Source organism: Haliotis cracherodii, unplaced genomic scaffold, assembly GCF_022045235.1.
Source record: "Haliotis cracherodii isolate W230 unplaced genomic scaffold, xgHalCrac1.p SCAF_12, whole genome shotgun sequence".
In the NCBI taxonomy this organism is placed as follows: Eukaryota; Metazoa; Mollusca; class Gastropoda; order Lepetellida; family Haliotidae; genus Haliotis; species Haliotis cracherodii.
Window position 1 is genome coordinate 38,763,606 of NW_027266267.1, and position 16,750 is coordinate 38,780,355.

At 41.8% G+C, this 16,750-nt stretch overlaps 2 protein-coding genes across 2 annotated transcripts; one reads left to right on the forward strand and one right to left on the reverse strand.

Moving 5' to 3' along the window:
* Nucleotides 1–2,040: 2,040 nt before the first annotated feature.
* LOC139457882 (uncharacterized) lies at nucleotides 2,041–8,265 on the forward strand. The gene is made up of 5 exons (XM_071239231.1): nucleotides 2,041–2,139; nucleotides 3,730–3,804; nucleotides 4,613–4,681; nucleotides 6,666–6,881; nucleotides 8,110–8,265. The coding sequence occupies exons 1-5, from the start codon at nucleotides 2,041–2,043 to the stop codon at nucleotides 8,263–8,265; spliced, it is 615 nt and encodes a 204-aa protein (XP_071095332.1).
* Nucleotides 8,266–12,209: 3,944 nt separating this feature from the next.
* LOC139457368 (uncharacterized) lies at nucleotides 12,210–13,835 on the reverse strand. The gene is made up of 3 exons (XM_071238774.1): nucleotides 13,730–13,835; nucleotides 12,327–13,120; nucleotides 12,210–12,296 (listed from the first exon to the last, which is right to left on the reverse strand). Exons 1-3 carry the CDS (start codon nucleotides 13,833–13,835, stop codon nucleotides 12,210–12,212), a joined length of 987 nt encoding a protein of 328 aa, XP_071094875.1.
* Between the last annotated feature and the right edge of the window lie 2,915 nt (nucleotides 13,836–16,750).

A 16,750-nucleotide genomic window follows, 5' to 3' on the forward strand; every position in this document is an offset into this window, starting at 1 on the left:
CAATATGTAAGTCTTTTTATATATACAAAATAATTAAACGACAATCATATAGATTTTTACAAAAATACCTGCAAGCCATATACCTCGTACAACATAACCAAGGGCACTCAACTGACTGTCATGACGACTTACAGTACCTGAGCTTGACGTACCATGCCTCAGCTGGACTCATGTCATCACCATAATGACGTCCGTCATCACTCTGGCAATGACACGTTGTCAGCCTAGTAGCATCACACCATTACCTCTGGAACATCACGTCATCTTCCAAAGAAGGCCGCGTCATCCGCCTTGCATCGTATGGCGCTATCCATTCAGAGACCAAATACTGAAATTGACAACACAAGATGCAGTCACAAACTGTTTGTTTGTTGTTTAACGCCGTACTCAGCAATATTACAGCTTTATGACGGCAGTCTGTAAATAATAGAGTCTGGACCAGACAATCCAGTGATTGACATCATGAGCATCGATCCACACAATTGGGATCGATGACATGCATCAACCAAGTCAGCGAGCCTGACTACACGATCCCTATAGTCGCCTCTTTCGACAAGCATAGTCTCCTTTTACGGCAAGCATGGGTTGCTGAAGACATATTCTACCCCGGATCTTCACGGGTCCAGTCCAATACTGGCTGATGTTAAATACTATCGGCCTTACATCAGCAGAAAAGCGGGAAATACATCTTGTTCAATTTCAGTGTTGTACAACATCCTTCCAATGGCAATTTCATAGTCACTCAAACGGAATTAAAACCATCTCAAGGGATCTCTCTTCAGGCCAGTACGAAAAGGCACATTTGGCATACTCGCTACAAACACATGTGTGTGCTCTCTTGGCGTATTGTCCCGGTAGAATCGGTCTTCAGCAACCCATGCTTGCCGTAAAAGGCGACTATGCTTGTCGTGAAAGGCGACTAACGGGATCGGGTGGTTAGGCTCGCTGACTTGGTTGATGCATGTCATCGATCCCAATTGCGTGGATCAATGCTCATGATGTCAATCACTGGATTGTCTGGCCCAGACTCGATTATTGACAGACCGTCGTCATATTGTTGGAATATTGCTGAGTGCGGCGTTAAACAACCAACCAACCAACGTATTGTCACAAAATGTGTTTAATCAGTCGATATAAAGGTCAATCTCAGTTGGGATTCCGGATCACAATTGATCCCCATGGATCTCTGGTCGTAGGATAGGGTGGACGGTCAGGCTTTGCGACCTGGCTGATAACGAATCATTGTACACTAAAGGCGTGCAGCGTTGCAAATAATATCAGTCACTGGATTGTCAGGTCCAGACTCGGTTAATTATAGGCCTTAAGAGACAGTGAGATGAGCTGAAATCGGGTTGTACTTATATAGCGACGTGCATTCACGTGTGTGTGGCACCAGTGAAGATCCGGGGTAGAATAGGTCTTCTGCAACCCATGCTTGCCGTAAAAGGCGACTTTTCTCGTCGTAAGAGGCGACTAACGGGATCGGGGGGTCAGGCTCGCTGACTTTGTTGATGCATGTCATTGTATCCCCCATTGCGTGGATCATGCAAGTAATGTCAATCACTAGATTGTCTGGTCCAGACTCGATTTTTTACAGACTATTTCATATTGTTGGAATATTGCTGAGTGCGGCGTTAAACAACAAACACACATGTAGAAGCATACACGTTGTCACATATTGGTAAATATCAAGTGAATAATTACTTAGGTTGACTGACGTCGGTCCTCGGGAACACAAGTCACATCTACTCCATTAAACATAACAAGCTTGTTTATATCTAATTGGATGGTGGTAGCTTTGTCAATTCTACAAACTGTCACCCTTAATGGGTTTCCCCTACCCAGCCTGATTTCCTTGACAATAACATGACACAAACTCACTCATGCATAAGTACAAATTAGTCATTAGCTGCATGTTCGCTGTATATGACAACAAGGTTACATCTCACAAAAGATCTGCAGTTGGGTCTCAGGGTTGCCTATATAAAGACTTGGTTGGTAGGAGGCGCCACATTTCGGGATCAACTTTGAAACGTCAAGATGGCCGCTGTCTTTCTTTCCGTTCTGTGTGTCCTCTTTTTATCAGCCTTCACGTCAGCTACTTTCAAGGTCGCTCAACGGAGGCTTCAAACAGCTAGTGTGAGTATGACCATGCAGATCTCAATGATGTACATCGTGTACACATTAATTATGTCGGGGACCCGAGAAGATCCGGGGTAGAATAAGTCTTCAGCAACCCATGCTTGCCGTAAAAGGCGACTATGCTTGTCGTAAGAGGCAACTAACGGGATCGGGTGGTCAGGCTTGCTGACTCGGTTGATCCATGTCATCGTATCTCAGTTGCATAGATCGATGTTCATGATGTTAAACATTGGATTATGGATAAACTCGATTATTTACAGACCGCCGTCATATAGCTGGAATATTGCTGAGTCAGGCGTTAAACAACAGACAAACAAACACAATAATGTGTGGAAGTTAATTTTACCCAACTAGTATGATGAAATTCTAATGTATTATTTAATGGTAAGATGACAATGATGGAGCTAGCATTTAGGGAACTGTTGAGAAGGCAGTCAAGGAGATTCTTTATTCGAAAAATCTTGAGGTGAGTTGAAATCTGGTTTAACGTCACGTCCAAGATTATTGCACTTATATAGCGACATGCATGTACGTGTGTGTGTGGCTGCTTGTGCAGGTCCCGACTGATGCCGATTTAAAGTGCCAGCTCACTGAGATACCATGCCGCAGTTTAAAATGAATAACCCACTCAGACACAGTATACTGACTCCGAGCCGACCAGTCTTTGTTTTTGCCCCTTAATGCCGAGCGCCAAGCAGGGTAACAACAAGTACCATATTTTAAGACCTTTTGGTAAGACGCGACCGGGGTTCGAACCCTGGACCTTTCGCTCTCCGGGCGGACGCTCTACCACTACACCACGGAGGCGGTCGAAAAACTTGAAGAGAGATATAGTGTATATACAGCAATTATATTCAGTTCCTGCTTTAATGTTAAGATTTCAAAAGTTTCACCGCACGAAAATAATATGATGTTTTGTTATGTAGATATCAACACTGGACTACGTATGATAAGGCACTACTTTATGAAGCAAGATTCACCGGAATCGAGTCCACTCCAATATTGCTCATTGGCGATAGATGTATTTCGTAATAAATAACTTAACAATTAGTGTATTCTTTATACCCTAATGCAAACACAAGGCTTTTAAACTAGATACCACTATACATACATATACATGTATCACCGAGTCTAGTGAGCGTACATGTTTTATATATCTTATAATATAGATACAGTACGTTGACGTTACAGGCAAAAATTTACATGTATGAAAAGATGTACACTTCTTGAATACTATGTACCACAATTGTATTGACATTGTATTGATTGTATATATAAATGATGTACCTGCTGAGATGAATAAAGAAGGAAAAAATATCTTATGATATAGTTCGATTAATTTGATTCTAAATGATCGCAAACAATGATCTTTTCCTTTCATGATTCGGTCATGTTCGACGATGTTGTGAGGTGTTCGGTTGTGTTCTATGCCATGCCATCGTGTGGAAAACGTAAAACCGTCAATGGGTTTGAACGTTTCTGGTGAACTTCTCAAGGTCAGGTGACTGGTATTTTGTCAAATGGGAAACGTTTAGATCTTGTGAACTTCACATTACAGAATTGATGTGTGACTTTATTCCCTTCCAGGAATGGCAGTTGATCGACTCGTGGACGTTCGAATCAGGCTACGTTCGCTTCAACTACAACATCACCTTTCCTCGGGTAAGAACGCATCGTGGTCGGCGGCTTATGACGACCTTCCCTGTCATGTCCCAGACGTCATCAATAGGTTTGGTTGGTTGGTTTGTTGTTTAACGCCGCACTCAGCAATATTCCAGCTACATGACAGCGGTCTGTAAATAACCGTGTCTGGACCAGACAATCCAGTGATTGATATCATGAGCATCGATCCACGCAATTGGGATATGATGATATGCATCAACCAAGTCAGCGAGCCTGACCACCTGATCCCTTTAGTCGCTTCTTACGACAAGCAAGGGTTGCTGAAGCGTCAAACTGACCAGTTGTGTGGTGGGTGGACAGTCCTATATAACACAGATGAAGATTCCTTCATTGGGACGGGTTGAGATGGTGAAGGGGTAGGGGCAGGTGGGGTGGGTGTGTGGGTGTTTGTTGTCTAAGGGTGCCGCAACTGGCTGTGCAGAGTCTCGTCCCTTGGGCACGCCAGAACCGTCGGGTCACACTGATTATGTTTCAAGGTTTGTCAAGACCATACCCGAGCTTGTACATGTAGGTTGCACCCACATCATGCTGACACGCCGTGTTGTAACTGGACTTTTGTTCGAGTGGCGTTGAACTCAACTCATCACTTCGCGAGATATGGCCACTGGGCTACCACTGTACCTATCCAGCTGGCACGACGGGGAAAGTATCAATGTTCATGGGGAATCCAGGACCATAACTACGGATATTATATTATGAATCCTTTTCAAGGACATGTGTCTTATGAATGATATATCACCACAAAATAACACTAACTCTTCTCAAACTTTTCTTTCCTTCTTTTTAGAGCTATGCCCCCATGAAGTTCCTTTTCTACAAACAAGAACAGTTCTTCCAGGCGAACGAAGGAAGCAAGGTGAGGATTCACATCCATGAGATTGTTTTACTGCAGTGTACATGATCTAAGATTCAGCTTGAACCTATTCTGTTCTGGATTCTCCTTTCGGGTGAATTTTAGCGTGATATATATGCACTTCGGAAATTCTTGAAATTGTTTCTAAGACTGAGACAAAAATGGACAGACAATTTATTGACCTTTGTTTCCTCCAGAAGAGCAAAGTCCAAGAAATAACAATTACGTAGGTTTGGCCAAACCGATGATAATATGTACCATTTGGGAAAATGTATATGGATTGTTAAATGTTTTTAAGTGCAAACCACACACTCACATCAAACATTGAGGGCAAGATCAAACTTTTAGCAACCAATTACTACATAATAACCAGCTACATCACGCGTTCTCTAATGCAAACTGCCGATCGAAAGAAAGAAAACATGTAAAAATCTTTTAATACATTGGCTAGTGGAGACTGAATTCAGGATGAAAACGATTGCCCAAACACACCCAACATCATCTGACTGTTCGATAGTCCGTGCAATTTGTGGCGAAAAGATTGTTCGTGATATTGTTATGAAACGGGTCTGTGTGTGACAGCATGAGCTGAAAGTGCATAGCAGATAAGGTGAGGTGAAATGGGGTTTAACGTCGCGTCAAAGATTTATTGCACTTATATAGCTACGTGCATGTACGTGTGTGTGTTTGTGTGGCTGCTTGTACTAGTCCGATGCCGATTTATAGTGCTTGCTCACTGAGATACCATACCGCAGTTTTAACACGAATACATCACTCTGACACAGTATACTGACTCCGAGCCGACCAGTCCTTGTTTTAGCCCCTTAATCCCGAGCGCCAGACGGAGTAAGAACAAGTACCATCTTTTAACGTCTTTCGGTATGACGCGGCCGGGGATCGAACCCCGGACCTTCCGCTCTCCGGGCGGATGTTCCACCACTAGACCACGGAGGCGGTCTTAAAAACACGCGAGGTTATTAGCAGAACAAAGAGGGGTATGTGTCTTTGAATGCCTCTGATGGTAACCACGTAGATCCTTTATCGGTCGGGTGCGGCCGACTGATCCCTGCTACAATGACAACCTCAGGGGTATCACCAGACTGGGCACACAATGGGCAGGCCGGAAGCTGGAGGCCAAATGTGATCACGCCACAGCAGAACCGGCATCTGCGCAACCACTTCCTGACGGTGACGTCATCGGCGTTGACGTGATTTGGACGGAGTGTAAACATGATTACACGCTGCTGCCCTTCGTTTTTTAAGCCAGGTCAATGCCAAGCCCAAGGCTGCACGTGTGAGTGAGTGAGTTGGGTTTTACGCCGTTTTTAACAGCATTCCAGTTATATCACGGCGTGTCAGATTAATGTGGGAGGAAAGTCCGAATTGATGCAGGTCTTAGACGTCTACCACTTCGGTGAAACCCACGAGCACGGGTATGGTGCTGACAAACCTAGAACATAATCGAGGCAAACCGGGATTCAAACCTACAATCATAGGTTTCTGGCGTGCCCAAGGGATGCATAGCTGCACAGCACATTTTCTTAATAATAAAATAATATTGGAAACCATTTATCGTATCGATTCAGTTCGAAAGTTGGAATTATTTAACTTAAAAGCAAGTGGACTTGTAACGTAAAACAATCCTCACCGCCAAGGGCACCTAAACGTCTTGAGGCTATTATCATGAAACGACGGGCATATTTTTCCAACATTGGTAGGCGGTAGGACGAGACGGTAATTATGTGACTGTAAACATTCAAAAGCCTGATGAAGCAGGATCCATTTATTCACTCCCAAATCATCATCATCTTCACCTGATTATGTTTAAGGGTTATACCAACGTGTTAATTGTCTTGGACATGCGTCACCTTTGGCTGTCATCCAACACCTAGTTGACATGCCGTGATATAACTGAAATGCTCCTCAAATCGGCGTTACATTAAATCTCACTCACTCACGCATGTATGTATGTTTGCTTTTATGACAGTCTTGCGACGAGAAGTTGTCTGTTCTACAATTCGGCGCCACCGGTCAGCAAATCCTGAACCTTGACGTTGGAATGACCCAAGCCGGCTGTATGCAGCGTTACGACTCCACCATGGGGGACAGCGTCACCTGTAACGGCCGCGTTACCTTCAACGTCGATCGTGGTATGATGTGGTACGTGGTGGCCAACAGATGTGGCACAATGAACGGAATCTCGGTACGTGATACACCTTTACAGCATTTTATCATTACATGATAGCCAGGACGAGTGCATAAATGTATTAACGTTTATTTATGTAAAATGAGTGAACGAGTGAGTGAGTGAGTTTGGTTTTACGCCGCTTTTAACAACACTCCAGCAATATCACGCCGGGGGACACCGGAAATGGGCTTCACACATTGTACACACGTCGGGAATCGAACCCTGGTCTTCGGCGTGACAAGCGAACGCTTTAACCATAGGTTACCCGATGGCCCTTTACGTAAAATGAAGAAGGGTTATAGTTACTCTGTAGGGTACAACGTGAAGTGCCTCAGCATTATAAATAGCCATCGGGTATGAAATGTAAGGACATTATCTCCTATCAATCGTGTGATATGGGTGTAGATGGACCTTATGGCCATTTCCCGCATCCCCCTCAATGTAACTTTAAAAACACCAAGTGCTCTTGCTCCACCTTGCTGCAACATCCTTCAGTCATGTCATGGGTTGCTGAAGACCTACTCTACCCCGGGTCTTCACGGGTGTTCAGTCATGTCATGGGTTGCTGAAGACCTACTCTACCCCGGGTGTTCAGTCATGTCAGACCCGTTGATGGTGGGTTCTAACTCGCCATCATCACTTCAGATGTTCGGCCCCAATCACGCCTACACGACGCGACCTAATTCACATACTGTTTAATACGGTGAACATGTACATGTACAATCCTCACTCACTGAAATAACATTAGATCCGTGTAGGATAGGTCCTCAGCAACCCATGCTTGCCATAAAAGGCGACTATGCTTGTCGTTAAAGGCGACCAACGGGATCGGGTGGTCAGACTCGCTGAATTGGTTGATGCATGTCATCGTATCTCAATTGCGTGGATTGATGCTCAGGATGTCAATCACTGGATTTTCTGGCCCCGACTCGATTATTTACAGACCGCCGTCATATTGCCGGAATAGTGCTGAATGCGGCGTTAAAAAACAAACAACAACAATCACTGAAATAACAAATATACTAGATACATATTTGACGGCACTTCACGTGAAACGTTATGATACTATAACATGAAAGCGAACTAGTTGCGACAAAATCCTTTCCATACAAACAGTTATCTAAGAGTTAATATGTTATAAATGCACAATCGGTAATTAATACCAGTCGTTAATTATATTGATAAATTAATTACTGTATTACGAGAGAAGTTGTTGCTTGAACGTCTTCCTCTCCCTCTGCAGGGCATGGACGTGTGGTTCTACATCGACAACCAGGGGGAGACGGAGGGAGAAACCACCCGGCACCCTGGCTTCCCTACATACTCCGGCCAATCAAAGGCCACATTCACGGCCTTCACCTTGATTCCCTTCCTCGTGCTTAAACAGTGTCTGGCATAGTTCTCATTGGTTGGCCTCCACACGTATATAAGAATGAACATATTCCTGACTTCATATTGAATTGTTCCTGAGATATAAAGACCCGTCGGTATTCTAAAACCAACTATAGATCCAAGGCGTCAGAAGTTTGTTTTTCCTAATTTCGTGAAAAAGCTATCCATGTTAAGCAATTATTAAGCCGAAAGAGATCGACCTTTTCTCGCCTCGTCCCCATATGCCATGTGAGAATAAGATATATGGATGAACAACTTCCTTATTACAATTAGGAGCGACGTTTCGGTGTAGGTTCTCACACCCTTATTAAGCAATTGTAATAAAGAAGTTGTTCATCCATATATCTTACTCTTACTTAGTCCTCCAAATTTTAAATGCATCTCAAAGAAGCAACTATATGCCATTATAGATTCATTAACTGGGTGTATGTAAACATTTTTGTTAAGTCCAGTCCATCTTTAAGACAGGATAAAATTTATGTTGATAATGGACACGCCCCTGGATGTCGAGTACCATATAGTGAATAGTTACCTGCATAAAACACCTTGTGGATATGAATGTAATTTGATCTCAACACCTAGTTGAGAGGAGAATCGCGCGTTGAAATGTTGCAGTCTGACGTCACCATTGCCATGGCGACTGACTTCTGAACAGTGTACCTAATACTATTCCGTACCGGTGGCTGTGCATGCACACCCCGTACGAGAACGATAGAGTGTAATTTGTCTGTATATGATAATAAACGCTATTTTCCTTACGATTGTTCACGAGTATTTGATTTTGTTATGAAATGTTCACATCAACTTTCAATACTTTCCGCGTAGGAAACAATCAATTTGGGGTCGGATAGTTGCTACCTAGATGTGAGAATGATAGGTCTTCAGCAACCCATGCTTGCCGTAAAAGGTGACTATGCTTGTCGTAAAAGGCGACTAACGGGATCGGATGGTCAGCCTCGCTGACATGGTTGATGCATGTCATCGTATCCCATTTGCGTGGATCATTTTTCATGATGTCAATCACTGGATTGTCTGGTCCAGACTCGAGTATTTACAGACCGCCGTCGTATAGCTGGAATATTGCTGAGTGCGGCGTTAAACAACAAACGAACAAAAAATGTTATCGACAACATGACCAAAGACCCATGCACTTCGCGTCTCTCGTACTACGGATAACTCAGTGGCCCTCGAACCTTAAGTAAACGTTATGTAGAGTAATTGTATTTTGCCATCCCAGAGAGACAAACATTTGAAAAAGGTGAAAAAATAAAATATATACTCACATGCAAGAGAAACGCAAGTTGTTTTAAGCAAATAGGTAACAAACACGGAACCATAAATTGATACGAGTTTTAGCATGTAGTGAAGCCTGATGGTGTTATCAATATCTTTGGTTGCATTTTGGAAGCCCCGAGTAAAAACGCAACATAAAAAACGAATCGCCAAAACGCACCATTTCAATGAATATGGGGGTATCATGCACCCATTTCTCGCGAAATCGAAAATGCACTAACTGAGATGAACTGTAGTGTGTATAAACCTGTGGCCGATTCTTGGACCTACCACTCCTTGGTCAACAATGCCATGCCTAACTCAAATTCAGAGAAACCAGGCTATCGGACGTTTGGAAGCTGGAGAGTCTGTCCAAGATGTTGCCCGTCATGTCAACGTTAACATAACCACAATTTACCGTCTCCTGCATCGATACAATGCTACAGAGACCACAGATGACTTTCCTCGGAGCGGTCGGCATAGGGTCACCACACCTCGACAAGATCGGCAGATTACCCGTCAACACCAGCAACATCCGGCATAGTGACCCACGTTCTGCAAAGGAGGGTGGGTTCCCCAGTGTTCTATCGTACACACCATAGCGAGGATCTGATGATTACTGGTTCAGATCACCTCTTATTTAGATCATTAAGCTGAGACGCAGTGATATTACAGACATGCTATACACACGTTAAACACAACATAATCTGTTGTTAAGATATAATCACCAACAAAGTGGTGTTGAAAGTGGATGTCATTCACTGTGACGAGTCCTTTAGATCAGCTGGTCGTTTCATGTCAAGATCAGTTGGACATGGGTTCGAATCCCATATTCGCCTTGATTAAAATGTTTCGTCTTTCAACCGTTATTAAAGTGGTCTGTCCCTCAATCAACAGGAAATCAAAATGCAAGTAAATTAATCTTTATTCATTTAAAGGCACCAGCAACAAATATATATTTCCATATGGACATAATTTATACTGAAACACTTTGAAAACACAAAATGGCCTCAAACGTTAAATTGTCTTGTTCTTGGCATGAGATAATCTAACAAAAACAATGTCGTCGTACGAATTCGAATCTCATTCGATGTTTTTTTAGATAACCTTTTTATTATTCTGATTTCGAGTTGAAGTTGATATTTTGTTATCATTAATATAAGCAAACATTCAACAATGAACACCTCAGATGTGGCCTTGTTACTTTGGCGAACATTCGACAGCTAACATGTGTAAACATTTTTTTCATGAGAACGTTTTCAATAACACTTCGGAAAAGAGGAGTGACTTCTACTTTCCAATAGTCCCTTTTTCCTTTATGTCGATCAATATTTCTGCAGCTCCAGCCTTTGGAGTTTACATTTGACAACTTGGTTCTATCGAGGTCTTTCTACGAAAGGTCCAAATGACTCTTGCTCTAGAGATGCTTGATCAGGATTACCACAATCAAGGCCTTACTAAATCTGTAAACGTGTCTTGGTACTCATGTGGAGTGACAAAATATATCTCTGTTGCAATCCACTATTTGGGCTTGAATAATATGTTCCCGTGAACAATAGATTTGTCTCTGCAGGTGATACTGACAAGTGTCATCTGTAGAGTAGCATACGCCCAACTTTTCGAGAATACCTAGTATCTTCACTGTAACTACATTGGAAAAATAAATAAATAAATAAGATAGTGATTCCTAAACACATGTTCATGATATAGTCGGAATCGGACTATGGAATCTGATTTCAATACAGATTCACATAGAATACAAATTTCCCTATTCATAACCGAATTTAGTTGGTTTTTATGAAAATGTTATTGTTATTTTCACAGAATTCTTCTTTCCGCAGTGGCAGAGTCTTCATGTAATGTCCAATTGATTTATTTTTTCAATGTACAGGCAATTTCCATTTTGTGTTTGTGAATACATTATAATAAATCTCATAAATCAAAACAAACACAACATATTAAATGCATTAACAAACTGTGAAATTAGATTTGTATCTAGCAATCTGGTAGCAATAAATGTGGTAACGTGAATGTGTGTGCTCCAACCATGAATGTTTTGTGAAAAGAAACATATGCAACATCATAAAATGTCGGTGCCTATCCCACTCAACATGGCTTCATTGAGCATTAAAACATATTCCAATAACAATCTGAAAAAAATGTGATATATCAGACCACGTTTTCAAGGCCAATACCGATCATTAATCGGAAGATTATTTGTTCTAGTGCAGAAATACATTTATTCATGAGTAAGTGACTTGTGTTGTACATTGTTTAAAAGTATTTCAGTTATATCTCATCTCAGATAGACACAACTGGGGAGCAGGGGAGGGGTGGGGTGGAGTTAGGCGATTTTAAACATTCAGTAGTTTGGTGAAAGCCGGCAGTAGGGGTGTTGGCAAACAAAGTGTCTTAATCTGGTGTCTGGTATTCCAACCATCGATCACGGGATCCGTGGCCCAGACAACTTCACGAATGTTTACGTGTTCAGATAGTTTGTAGACTTCTTGTAATATTGAATGATATCGTGTTGCTTACTTATTATTAGGGAAAGGATTTTGTCGCTTTTATTATTCCATATATTTGGCCAATTTTATTGCTATCTCCATGATCTGTTTTCAATTTTAGAAAATCTCATGCTTTGGTATCATCTGGTTTCGTCTATTTCTGATCTTCACTTTATTGGCCACCCTCCTTTTCACCACCTTCCGGTTTTGGAACTTCCGGTTTGGGATCCTCCGGTTTTGGGACTTCCGGTTTTGGATCCTCCGGTTTTGGAACTTCCGGTTTTGGGACCGGTTTCGTGTCACTCCCAGCCGTGCTAGCATCCACAGCCATACGAGGCAGGACAGGGTCCGCCTTCTTTCTGACAACAACAAGTGTTATCTTGGCAGTGAGAGCCACAATCGTTAGGCCCAACAGCACAGCCGTGACGATGAAGTTGGCAGTATTTGTAGCAGGCAGGCTGACCAGAATACCGATCAAGACCCATATGACAACGGCATAGGGGGTGAAGGTATAGCGGGAGTATTTGTCCAGGACAGTCAGGTCAGTTACAGTGTAGGCAACAAGGAAAGCTGCGATAAAGGCAATAGCAACAGAGGAAGCAGTATTTTGGTTGATGATTGGGTCAGATCGGTAGACCACCAACACAGCCATCGTGATGAAAGTAGCCATGGAAGTCCAGGTAGCGTACAGGCCTATACCATTCTGAACCAGACCTCTGATGAGAGCGTCGTCCACCCTGCGATTCTGTTGAACCAGAACAGTTCTGTTCTGATACAGAGCTATGTAGGAGATGGCTAGAGATGCAAACAGGGTAACAGAGATGAGAAGCAGAGCAACGAATGATACGGAAACGATGTCCGTGAAGGCTACTGAGTTGATGGCGATCTGGATAACAAGTGCCAGGAAGTAGATACCAAGGAAGAGCGGGGTCAGGAGCGTTGGGTGAGGGCTGGACCTGCACACCAGGATCAGAGAGTAGATGATCCAGCTGACCTGCCAAGAGTAGACGAACCAGGCGATGACCAGTGTCCAGCGAGCCGGGTAGACGTCCAACACGGGAACAACGTTTTGCAGTGCTGGAACTAAGGAAAATATATACTCGTGAAAATTAATAAGTAATCATTCAAATTATAATTACAAAAACGTGTCTATAAAAATACATGGACACTAGTAATTAGGTTCATAGCTATATGTGACTGTCATGCAGCCTTCTATGTAGGGACACGTGAAGATCCGGGGTAGAATAGGTCTTCAACAACCCATACTTGCCGTAAAAGGCGACTATGCGTGTCGTAAAAGGCGACTAGCGGGATCGGGTGGTCAGGCTCGCTGACTTGGTTGACACATGTCATCGATCCCAATTGCTTTGGATCGATCCTCATGATGTCAATCACCGGACTGTCCAGATTCGATTATTTACAGACCGCCGTTATATAGCTGGAATATTGCGGAATGCGGCGTTAAACAACACTCAATCAATCAATGGTATGTAGGCTACCTTTAACGTTAATAGTTATGACGGCACAGTCATTCTGGTTTTAAGGTTACTGGTACTTGGTCGACATGATAAGATAAGATAGCAGTACTGTTTCGTCACAGCTGTCCAATATGGTTGCTAGTAAAGACCTTACAAAACTCGCGGTTGTAACTTTTATTAAATCCGTAAAACAACATTCTCTCGCTCTCTGTACCAGGATCATTGCTGTATACGCCGGCGATGAAGACAGTGATAGCAACGATGAAGAGAACGACGATGGCGGAGTTCAGCGCCAACAGCTGAACGTACTGTTTGTTCATCTTGAACCCACGGTTTCTTGAGCTACAAAATAATGTGTAATTGTGTCACTACTTACACCTGACATATCCTGAACGTCATCATCCAACAAAAACATGTACATCACCACTTACACCTGACATATCCCGAACGTCATCATCAAACATAAACATGTTAGCACTACTTACGCCTGACATATCCTAAACGTCATCAGCAAACATAAACATGTTAGCACTACTTACACCTGACATATCCTGAACGTCATCATCAAACATAAACATGTTAGCACTACTTACACCTGACATATCCTGAACGTCATCATCAAACAAAGACATGTTAGCACTACTTACGCCTGACATATCCTGAACGTCATCATCAAACAAAAACATGTAAATCACTACTTACATCTGACATATCCTTAACGTCATCATCAAACAAAAACATGTAAAGCACTACTTACATCTGACATATCCTGAACGACATCATCAAACATAAACATGTTAGCACTACTTACGCCTGGCATATCTTGAACGTCATCATCAAACATAAACATGTAAAGCACTACTTACGCCTGGCATATCTGGAACGTCATCATCAAACAATAACGTGTAAAGCACAACTTACACCTGACATATCCTGAACGTCATCATCAAACAAAGACATGTAAAGCATTACTTACACCTGACATAACCTGAACGTCATCATCCAACATAAACATGTTAGCACTACTTACACCTGACATATCCTGAACGTCATCATCAAACAAAGACATGTAAATCACTGCTTACATCTGACATACTCTGAACGTCATCATTAAACAAAAACGTGTAAAGCACTACTAACACCTGACATATCCTGAACGCCATCATCAAACAAAACCGTGTAAAGAACTACTTACATCTGACATATCCTCAACGTCCTCATCAAACAAAAACGTGTAAAGCACTACTAACACCTGACATATCCTGAACGTCATCATCAAACAAAAACATGTAAACTACAACTTACGCCTGACATATCCTGAACGTCATCATCAAACAAAAACATGTAAAGCACTACTTACATCTGACATATCCTTAACGTCATCATCAAACAAAAACATGTAAATCACTCCTTACATCTGACATATCCTGAACGTCTTCATCAAACATAAACATGTTAGCACTACTTACGCCTGACATATCCTGAACGTCATTATCAAACAAAGACATGTAAAGCACTACTTACACCTGACATATCCTGAACGTCATCATCAAACATAAACATGTTAGCACTACTTACACCTGACATATCCTGAACGTCATCATCAAACAAAGACATGTTAGCACTACTTACGCCTGACATATCCTGAACGTCATCATCAAACAAAAACATGTAAATCACTACTTACATCTGACATATCCTTAACGTCATCATCAAACAAAAACATGTAAAGCACTACTTACATCTGACATATCCTGAACGACATCATCAAACAAAAACATGTTAGCACTACTTACGCCTGACATATCCTGAACGTCATCATCAAACAAAAACATGTAAATCACTACTTACATCTGACATATCCTTAACGTCATCATCAAACAAAAACATGTAAAGCACTACTTACATCTGACATATCCTGAACGACATCATCAAACATAAACATGTTAGCACTACTTACGCCTGGCATATCTTGAACGTCATCATCAAACATAAACATGTAAAGCACTACTTACGCCTGGCATATCTGGAACGTCATCATCAAACAATAACGTGTAAAGCACAACTTACACCTGACATATCCTGAACGTCATCATCAAACAAAGACATGTAAAGCATTACTTACACCTGACATAACCTGAACGTCATCATCCAACATAAACATGTTAGCACTACTTACACCTGACATATCCTGAACGTCATCATCAAACAAAGACATGTAAATCACTGCTTACATCTGACATACTCTGAACGTCATCATTAAACAAAAACGTGTAAAGCACTACTAACACCTGACATATCCTGAACGCCATCATCAAACAAAACCGTGTAAAGAACTACTTACATCTGACATATCCTCAACGTCCTCATCAAACAAAAACGTGTAAAGCACTACTAACACCTGACATATCCTGAACGTCATCATCAAACAAAAACATGTAAACTACAACTTACGCCTGACATATCCTGAACGTCATCATCAAACAAAAACATGTAAAGCACTACTTACATCTGACATATCCTTAACGTCATCATCAAACAAAAACATGTAAATCACTCCTTACATCTGACATATCCTGAACGTCTTCATCAAACATAAACATGTTAGCACTACTTACGCCTGACATATCCTGAACGTCATTATCAAACAAAGACATGTAAAGCACTACTTACACCTGACATATCCTGAACGTCATCATCAAACAAAATCATGTAAAGCACAACTTACATCTGACACATCCTGAACGTCATCATCAAACATAAACATGTAAAGCACTACTTACATCTGACATATCCTGAACGTCTTCATCAAACATAAACATGTTAGCACTACTTACGCATGGCCTATCCTAAACGACATCATCAAACATAAACATGTAAAGCACTACTTACACCTGACATATCCTGAACGACATCATCAAACATAAACATGTTAGCACTACTTACGCATGGCCTATCCTAAACGTCATCATCAAACATAAACATGTAAAGCACTACTTACGCATGGCCTATCCTAAAAGACATCATCAAACATAAACATGTTAGCACTACTTACGCATGGCCTATCCTAAACGTCATCATCAAACATAAACATGTTAGCACTACTTACACCTGACATATCCTGAACGACATCATCAAACATAAACATGTTAGCACTACTTACATCTGACATATCCTGAACGTCATCATCAAACAAAGACACATGTAAAGCATTACTTACACCTGACATAACCTG

Bases quoted from the DNA above. Each gene is read 5' to 3' on its own strand.
- LOC139457882 (XM_071239231.1), top strand. From the start codon at position 2,041: ATGGCCGCTGTCTTTCTTTCCGTTCTGTGTGTCCTCTTTTTATCAGCC. The intron at 4,682-6,665 runs GTGAGGATTCAC...CTTTTATGACAG, and splicing joins AGGCGAACGAAGGAAGCAAG to TCTTGCGACGAGAAGTTGTC. The intron at 6,882-8,109 runs GTACGTGATACA...CTCCCTCTGCAG, and splicing joins GCACAATGAACGGAATCTCG to GGCATGGACGTGTGGTTCTA.
- LOC139457368 (XM_071238774.1), bottom strand. From the start codon at position 13,835: ATGAACAAACAGTACGTTCAGCTGTTGGCGCTGAACTCCGCCATCGTC. The intron at 13,121-13,729 runs GTACAGAGAGCG...TATTTTCCTTAG, and splicing joins CGTATACAGCAATGATCCTG to TTCCAGCACTGCAAAACGTT. The intron at 12,297-12,326 runs GTCCCAAAACCG...CCAAAACCGGAG, and splicing joins CTGGGAGTGACACGAAACCG to GATCCAAAACCGGAAGTCCC.